At 40.4% G+C, this 10,046-nt stretch overlaps 1 protein-coding gene across 1 annotated transcript in view; it reads left to right on the forward strand.

Moving 5' to 3' along the window:
* LOC118791743 (glutamate receptor ionotropic, kainate 2-like) overlaps positions 1-9,635 on the forward strand; it is a 78,054-nt gene extending 68,419 nt beyond the window's left edge. The window contains exons 14-16 of the mRNA XM_036549168.1: positions 557-782; positions 5,264-5,514; positions 8,365-9,635. Of these exons, the coding sequence (XP_036405061.1) occupies positions 557-782; positions 5,264-5,514; positions 8,365-8,529 (642 nt within the window). The 3' untranslated portion in view covers positions 8,530-9,635. The remainder of the gene's footprint in view (positions 1-556; positions 783-5,263; positions 5,515-8,364) is intronic.
* The last annotated feature ends 411 nt before the right edge of the window (positions 9,636-10,046 follow it).

Here is a 10,046-nt window from a genome sequence, read left to right on the forward strand (position 1 = left end):
AAAGGTGAAATTACTGTAGACAGTTCAGTAGATTTAAGCTGGCTGACCTAAAATTTTTCAGCAAGCATGCAAGCAAAGATGAATGAGTAAAGTACTGTATGTGCCCATTAAACAACCAAGCCCTATTTGACTAAGATGCATTCAAACCAACAAAAAGAGGGATGAAATTTAAACAAAACACAAAAAGGGTGCAGTTTGTGTTAGAAGGGACAGAAAGGAGACTGGCTATTTTGAGGAAGATTACGTTAGAAGTGGAAAATACTGGACCGAATCTAAAGCAAGAGATTACCAAAACATGATGGACTATGAGGACACCTAAGGGTAAAGTAAACCAACATCCCGTGCCTGAGGCATGTGAGTAAAGAAATATCCTATCAGGGGCATCGCATGCCTTAGCTACACCCTGAGTATGAGGGGTAAGAGGATCTTACCTAAGATAAGAAAGGATGAGAAGCTTTTCCTCAAATTTTTGGAACGCAGGGGAATGAGGAAAAGACCATTCAGCCTTGTCATTTGTCTTGTCTGTCATTTTTGCCCCCTCTCTCCCCCTGTTCAGAAAACCAAAATATCCACATACGACAAGATGTGGGAGTTCATGAACAGCCGCCGGCACTCGGTCATGGTGAAGAACGTGGAGGAGGGAATCCGACGCGTGCTCACCTCTGACTACGCCTTCCTGATGGAGTCCACCACCATCGAGTTTGCCACCCAGCGCAACTGCAACCTGACTCAGATTGGCGGACTCATCGACTCCAAAGCCTATGGGGTGGCCACACCCATGGGTATGTCTCGCCTCACTTTCCACTACAGCCAGTGTAGGTGGCTTTCCCCAGGTTCTGATAAACACCTCAGGACACCAGGTCCACCGCACTAAAACTCACCTCATTCAATTCAGATTCAGTTCATAAATGAATTGTGGTTTTCTCCGACTCAGTGTGCACTCACACTATTTTATTTAGTATTTAGTATTTTCAACTCATAACTTAGGTTGTTATTCAGGGTAATTTTCTCTCTATGCTGTGGCAGAAGTTTGTTTGAATAATCACCTGCCCTTTGCTGTTCTAAACAGATGGGCTTAATGAGAGCTGTATCTCTGTATGATCTTTATTTATGTTGTCCATGTGTGTCTGCAAATCTTTATTTATGGTGAGTTTGTGTGCGTTTGCATTCATGTGTGTGTGTGTGTGTGTGCACGGGATGGCTGGGGAAGGGGGTTGGAAGAGGATCTTCAGGCTAAAGGAATAAATACATAAGCCAAAAGGAGAGAGATGGCATGCTTTATTTTTAATTCCGTGCTGAGGATCTGGACAGGATTTGATTATCATGCACTGTGGCAGATTGTTTAATCCCTTTTAACACGTAGCCCCCAGCGGTCTCAGACTGCCCTCTTAAAGTACCTGACTCTCAGATAAAAATGCATTCCAAGGAATGCCGCTAGACAGCTAAATACATTAGTTCATTTCAGATTCTGTTGGTTTACGGTAGGATCAGATGCTTGTCTATTTTCATCTCCTATCCTAGGGAGCACAGCCCTCAAAACATGCATAACTCAGTTCACATTAAATTACACTAGATTACTTTACATTCATTTAGCTCATGCTCTCATCCAGAGCAACTTCCAGCACAAATGTTATAGTGCAAACACATGTTCAAAATTGCACATAAATGTACAAAAACAAGAGAAAATGAAGCCTTGTGTCAGCCATTTTGATTTTACAATTTATTTCAGTGTTGCTGCGATAATAAACAAATGGATGTAGAGATGTTGCAGTGGAAGTGGTGAAACATCCTTAGAGTACCTTCGTTGTCTTAGTGCTGTTTCTTGTTTGGTTTTCATTGGGATTTAATAACCTTCTGAATGGGGTATAAAAAGAGATATCATAGCAAAGTGAGAAAGAGAATAGATCATTTATGAAAAAAAAAAACGTTTCCTTACACGATTTGTGTATAGAAAAAATGGTAAACTGTGGTATCCAAAATGGAAGTGCACTTTCATCTTTCAGATGATGAGCAATATGTCAAATAAGTGATTATTTTAAAAAAAGACTGCATGTATTGTTGTTGTACATCACTGAGAAATGCACAGGAAAGACATTGTGTCATTGTGTTGATTGTAAATACTTACAGATATTCATAACATTAGGTGTGGGAGTTCATCTAGAAATCCATTACACAAAACATGCAATTACTCAGAATTAAACTGTGTGGCATATCAAATCAATTATAAGATCTAATTTCATTCTCTGTTCCATCATGTTTTCTTTAAACAAAACTGAGTACGGGAAGACCTTTATTTATCCTTGTAAATTCTACAGAAATTTCATTAAAATGAGGAAATAAAGACAGAAAATATATCTTTAGAAACAGTATTCAGGTTGATTGGCCTGAGAGAGATTTTCTTTTACTGAGATGAGCAGAGATGACAGATATCCATTCACAGAATAAATACCTTGCACATATTTTATCTTAGTGTTAAGTCTTAGTGTTTTTTATCTATTTGGCAGATAACCATAAGATTAAGATTAAGATTATAAATTTACTTTATTTCAATGAAAAGAGCGACACGGACATGCGTTTACGGGAGTCCTTCACTATTGGTCGATTTTCTGTTCACAGTTTTGTACGTCCCCAGCTTCATTGCCATGGCAGCAGAGTGGCATGCCAACCCACATTCTGTGTGCAGCATGGTGATACTTTGGTACTGTACTCTTGCAATGCTGAAACATACTGAAAATACATTTCTTTATATTATATATTACATATTGCATGGCACATACCTTATACATACCTTATACAATGCATGTGTTTATTGCATTCTGGTGTAAGCATACAATTTAACTTTAAAATTACTTTGTGTACTGAAAATATGGTTGTATTGAAATTTGCATTGAAAACCACCACATTAAATGGTCCCTTTCAATGTAATTGTTACTGGTACAGGGCAGGATATACTACTGATTTCTCCATTCACTGCAACCCCTAGAACATATCCAAACTCCCTGTGCCCAAATAGGGAGGGTATTTTGTGTTTTCAAAATGTTTGAATTGATGTTCAGAACATGAAGTGAACAGACTTTTAGCTATTCCAATGACAAAATGCAGAATACTGACAGCATAATTTTATCTTTCCCTCCTAGGTGGCCAAATACTTTAGACAGATAAAAAACTATCACAACAGCACTTTTGCCTGAAACTGATACTGTAAATGTTAATACCATTCCTTTAAAAGCCCTTTTTAGTTTCTCCACACTGTAACCATGATGATGGAATGAAGTTTAAAAACAGATGGACAGTAACATACTGGTGCGCAGTTATCGTGCCTCTCTTCCTTCCAAATCTACATGCCGAACAGCTTGAGCGGTCACACAGTGTCAACACTTCTGATGCAGAGATACCCGAGAGGTCTGAGCATGAGGATGTACGTAATCTCATTGTGGCTAAGCTCCTCGCTTATAGACCTTCGATTAATGTATTGAACCGCTGTTACATTATCATGACTGCACAAAGAGGGTGTACCTTAAGAACTGCATGGTTCCAGACCCACCATGCCTGATTGACGGCTATTTCTGGTCCATGTAGGTTCAACATAAGACGAAGGGCATGCATACAGTGCTTATAAAAGCCCCCCCCCCCCCCTTCATACTTCACACACCCCAAGTCCTTTGACTTGCATGGTTGTGTCTGACTGGCTGAACTTATATGGGTGCAGGTTTATTTTTTCTATTTGTAAGGGCTTAATTATTATCTGATCTTTTATTTTTTTAGGAATACCATCATGAGTATAAATGAGTATTTTTTTTTTCTGGTTCACATCCAGATGACACAGCCAAGAGAACACAAAAAGAGAAATATATGGGCCTCAACACATATGGTGACAGTGCTATTTTGAGTGCATAAACTAAATTTGTGTTCATTCACAGCATAGCAAGGTTGTGGCTGGCATGTAGAGCTTGGTCATCATGTCTCCATCCACATCGCTAATGTGTCATTTCAGTATTGTCAATTTTCATTCAGATTTTATTAGCCATGAGAAATCTTAATCGCCTCCTCTGATCTCAACACTCTTGTGATTTGACGTTCGAGTTCAAACCCAAGGATTCCACAGCAGAGTAGTTTTAAGGGATACGTGAATCAAAAACTGCCGACATTCTAAATTTAGCTTCACCCATTAGTCCTCTATCTGAAGTGAAGAGAAAGAAAGGTCAGGGTGAACGCGCAGTGCCGTTTGTGAAACCCACAGACCATCAAAAGAGGAAGAGGAGAATGGCAGGAGCGGAGAAAGAGACTGAAATGAGAGGGAGAGGAGAAGGGAGAGGAGGGAGAGCTGGGTGGGAACAGGAGGGAAAGAGGAGGGGAATGTCTGGGGAGGAAGAACAGATTAATGATATGGGAGGAAGAGGAGAGGGAATACAGGAAGGGAGCAGGAGAGGATTTACAGAAGCGGCATAGCTGGAGAAACAGAGGAATCACAGGAAGGAAAGATGAAATGACTGACAGGATAGGGACGGAGGGGAAGGACCAAAAAAGAAGATAAAGAACTTTAGATAGGGAGAGTTGGAAAAGGAGACGGTGAAGGTGGTCAGTCTGAGACCTATCTGGTGTCATCTCGTTCATCTTTTCTCAGTGTAACCTGCAATTAAAGCTGTGGAGATACTTGGTGCTTTTGTTTAAATCCTCATTAAGTAATCCAATCAAACATTTGTGTGGTTCAAACAGTAATTTAGATATTGGGACTCATTGGATCTGCATATTACCGTGTGCACATTAGGCTGTCTGCCTGATGTTTTAGCACTTTTTCTCAGTGTTGAGATTTAACCCATTATTTTAGGTAATTAATTATTTTTTCCATGGTTAAGTATCCTGTTGGTGTCAGAACATGCATAAATGTAACTTACTAATAGTACACATACCTGCACCTTACTTGAAAAATAAGTGAATGAAGGAAAAAAAATACACCTTGTTTGTAACACTCAAATAACTATTAAGATCTATAATGACAGGATTAGAATACACAGAGTTTAGACTGAGCCCTGTGCTGTGTTTAGTGTTTCTAGTGAATTATTGGCATTTAAAGCAGTACTTATTGGAACAGTAAGGTTATATGGTTATGGCGCAGAGTCTTATAGCTGTCACTTAATGACATTAGTTAATCAAGTTAGCGAAGGGAATGGCAATGGATCAGAGCAGTGACAGCTCACTGTATTTGTTTCACCACAAGACTATTCACACTAGGGTATGCACTATTTCCTTTTTGTCCCCTCAGGCTCTCCATACCGGGACAAGATCACGATCGCCATCCTGCAGCTACAGGAGGAGGGAAAGCTGCACATGATGAAGGAGAAGTGGTGGCGTGGGAACGGCTGTCCTGAGGAGGAGAGCAAGGAGGCCAGCGCCCTGGGCGTGCAGAACATCGGGGGGATCTTTATCGTGCTCGCCGCCGGCCTGGTGCTGTCCGTCTTCGTGGCGGTGGGAGAGGTCATTTATAAATCCAAACAGAATGCACAGCTTGAAAAGGTAAAGAACAGTGCTCACACATTTACATTACAATGTTGGCATCTAGCAGACACTGTTATCCAGAGTGACTTACATAGGTTTTTACATGTTATCCGAGAGGTAACTCTGGGTTAAGTACCTTGCCTAAGGGTACAGCAGCAGTGCCCCAGCAGGGAATCAAACCAGAAACATTTCAGTTATGAGTGCTGCTTCTTTTGGCTATGCTACACTGACACCCCAAAGTTAAGAACTCAACCCAGATGGGACTTGAACCCACAATCCCTAGCTTAGGAGGCCAGTGCCATTTGCAGATTGCATTGAAATTATAGTAGGAAAATATATATTAAAACACAGAGGCATTATAAACATCATAAATGGTTTGGGCTCCAGAATTTCCCCAAATAAAATATGGGCTGCAGTACTAAAGATCACAGATGTTGCTGGCTTCATGATTGCACCATTCTATAGAGACAAATATTCAGACCCCATCTGTACCTAAAGTAAGGTATCTAATTGTACCTCACTTTGCACAAAATAATGCCATTGCATTTATGCATGACATCACATGGCTACATGCCACACAAATTTGTCAGGCTCCCCTGGCATGGAATAAATGTGCGTGTGACGGATCGCCCACTGTGTTCACCTAACACGAACCGAACAGAGGACCTCTGGGAGGCTGTAGATGCTTGCTGACCTGCATGCAACACGAGAGAGGAATAAACAATTTCATTCTGTCTATGGCACATCAGGTGCGTGCAGTGCTACAATGGCAGCAAAAGCAGAACACATTAGAAATTGAACTCATTCATTGAGAAATGGACCTTCTCTTGGTGGTTCATTGCATTACGTTTGATAACGGTTTTGGGCTCGGATGCTTCTGAAGCCCCTCTACATCATGCGCTGTCCGTTTTCTGCTTATTAAGTAAATCGGTCTCTGTGTTGCCTCTTTACTGGGTCTCACGTTGTTTTAAAATAGCAGCCAGTCACACACAGAAGAACAGGCCCTGCTGCTCTCATTATGAAATACAGAAAAATTATCCATGCAGTTGCTTGCGTGACTGCATTACAGCATTCAGCAAGCAGTTTAAAGGACACCCTGGGGCTGTTCTCTGAAAATCTTTCTTGAAGTTTTTCTTGAACCTGAAATTCATAATTTTACATGTGCGGTTAATTGTCGCTTGGAATTAGATTAAAGCTCTCAGGGAAAAATAAAAAGGCTTTGAAAATTAAAATGAGGAAAGGGGTTTAGTTGGACGAATTGAGTCAGTTGTCCTTGCTGGCCAGATATGTTTAGTACATAGTACCACTTTTTCTGTGGGCTTGCTTTCCTGATAAGGTAACGCTATGTGCTTTTTCAGAGGGGCATAATAGAACAAACTGTCAGTGACAATGTCATCAGTGTTGTTAAGCTTGTCAGCAACTGTTCTCATGTGGAATTGTGTACCTTTTGGCTACATGATAGCGGGCCTGTTGGTAACACTGGCAGGCTGGACACAACTCATCATAAATGTTTGCTGTTCTCCTGACTCTTGCAAACACCCTCTTCAACAGCAGTCAGCCAAGCACTATAAATTATTTTTCACATTGAGCGCTTTGTATTCGATTGTTTTTATTCAGTTGTACGTCTCAATTTTAGCACATGCACCTTTAAGTAATTGTGATTTGTACCCTCAGCATACCCTTTCTAACACAGAGTGGTTGAGACAGATGGGCGAACAAAATACCACTAACCTCAGCTGCTCAGGAAGAGATGAATCATCAGTGTTTTGTGACAACCAGCATCTGTCACTCATTTGTTACCATGGGAACGTAGTCACCAGTACATGTCGAACAGTTCAAATCATCATGTGGAATCACAGTCCTGCCAGCATATAAAATCTGTCGCCAGATCTGGTGACATTTGGTGACTAAGTGATGCTCAGTCTGTAAAACCTGACTTTTGGAGGGCAAGCTGCTAATCTGAACAGACCTGCCTAAGACCTCCTGTATGTGATCTTTTGTTTTACTCTACCTCATACTGAATCCTCTTTAAGACTTTGCAATTAAATTTATAACATCAGTGTCTGCCCACGTTTCTCTGTGACTTTATTAACGATCTGTAGTCTGCATTGTCTGCAATGGACTCACCCAGGATAAAGCTGACAGGCATGTATGTCAAAAATGTGCCTACATTTTCTGTATAACACATTGGGAGACAGATATGGAGACACTTCTACTTATGTCTGTGACGCTCCACTGGGAAAAGCCTTTCAATACACCTTTATTGATTTTTAATGATTCATTTTTGTTGAAGAGTAAGCTGTTATTCAATCATTCTTTGAATCTCACTGGGAGACACAAACAGCTCTTTGTCATTGATTAATGTGTGCTCATGTGAATGATGGAGAAATTCACATTAAAAGCCTGCCCTGCTTCCCAGGGCACTTAAAAAATTGGAAAGAGATGAAGCAAAAACAGAGGGACTGAAATACATGGCCTTTACAAGCTAAGTTTGCTTTCCTGGTAAATCCTATTACAACTTTAGCCTGTTTACTGATAGAAGTCTGTCTTGAGAATGTGTTGTGATATTAACCACGGATGTTTTGAAATGAATCTGAAAATTATATAATCTAATGTGCATTTAGACAGCTTAGTGGAGGATCTTTCTGTTCTATGTGAGATTTATAAAATGTCCTTAGGCTTTCCAGAGAAAAATAAAGAGAAAGTGGAGGGGGCCCAGCTGGTCATGGTGTTACATAGGATCCAGAGTCTGTGGATGTTAGTCAATGCAGACAGAGTGAGGTCTGCCCCCACTACTCACTGTAACTGCCCCCAAGGATGAGGTCAGCTGGTGTAGATTTCTCACTCTCCTGTCTCACTCCTCCGCAGAGGTCGTTCTGCAGTGTCATGGTGGATGAGCTGCGGGTGTCTCTGAAGTGCCAGCGCCGACTCAAACACAAGCCTCCGGTGCCCGTCATCGTCAAAACTGAGGAGGTCATCAACATGCACACATTTAATGACAGACGACTCCCAGGGAAGGAGACCATGGCGTAGAAAGCCTGGTTTTCTTCAGGGGTGGTGGTGAGGGGGAGGGGGGGGGTATCTGCCTAGAGCACAGGCTGCCCTCGTTGTTCAAAGCAATTTGCCAGAAATTAGAAATATTTCCTGTGGAAATACTTGAGCTTCGGCAAAATCAAGCGAGTTACCTCATTGTGTCTGACACTAGGGAGGCAACTGTACTGCAAAGCGACACCTCAGATCCTGAGCAGAGTAAAACGGGAAAAAAAGGGACAGGTCTTATATAGACACACAGGTGGTAACTAACGCACGGGTTCACCAGGTGTTCTCTGGGCTCATCCAGCTGTCTTCTGCAAGTTGTATCAGTGTGTATCAGACTCGTGGGCTCTATGGGGTCACTTAAGAGTTTTTACAACACTTGTGTTTTGTGGATAATATGCATTACTCACATACGTTAATGGGGAGAAACCTAATGAACAGACAGCAAAAGGAGAGGTATTGTTGACTTGTGTTTTTTTTTAGTATCTATATGTTGGTGTTGGTCATGTTGGTAGCCTGAAACCACTGGACCACAGTGCGCAGAAAGCACTTTGACCTGTTCTGGAATATCAAAGTATCAAGTGATTTTTTTTTTTTTTTTTTTTACTAGAAATCAGAATTAACCACTCTCAGGCAGTACATTACAACTCTTTGTTTTCTGGTTACAAATGCATTTTACTGTAGCTAAGGAAATGCAGGGGGAGTATATTTTTTGCTCATATAAAAGCAATTGGTTTCCTTTCATTTTTTGTGGCATTTTAGTGTTTTATTTCTTAGTTGAGCAGGGGAGAAACAGTAAGCCAACATTAGATGTTCTATTGGAAATGGCAGATCTGAGATTCTATTGATGTATTCAAAAAAAGGTAAATTGAGTCAGTTTGTGGAATCTTTGGTACGTCATGTTTGCAGAAATTCAAATCTTGACCAACCACCCCACTCCACATTTTTCCAGTCCTGCTCATCGGCTGAATGTTGACATTAGGCCAAATTTACAATATTGCAGACAATGAAACAGTGTTTATTAAATAACATTAATCTTATATATACATATTTATGAATTCATGTATCAATTCAAAGACTCCATCTCAGCTTTTAAAAACAGACACTTCTACATGCATTTTTTTTATTTTCCCATGTATTTTTTTCTTTTTTACATCTTTTTTTACATTTTAATTGTTATTCATGTATTTATTATAAAGTTTGATTTATTTTTTGGTTCCTTTATTTATTATAAAACTACATTTCACACTCAATTGTGGCAATGTAAAACTTCTGTTGTTCTTTTGTATGAAGTTTTATAATGATTTTTATTCAACAAAATCGACAAAACTGATCATAGGCTCTAAACATGTGGGTCCATGACTGTGGAGACCTCATCTGTCTATATGTGACAGTATAGAGGTTTCAGGGGTCTCCACAGCTGTCTGTGGGTAAGGGTGTGGATGTCTCTGTTTTTCTCTGTGGGTTGGGGTAACAAGCAACCCTTTTAGTATTGAAGCCACACTCTTTTTGAC

Source organism: Megalops cyprinoides, chromosome 17, assembly GCF_013368585.1.
Source record: "Megalops cyprinoides isolate fMegCyp1 chromosome 17, fMegCyp1.pri, whole genome shotgun sequence".
NCBI classification, from domain to species: domain Eukaryota; kingdom Metazoa; phylum Chordata; class Actinopteri; order Elopiformes; family Megalopidae; genus Megalops; species Megalops cyprinoides.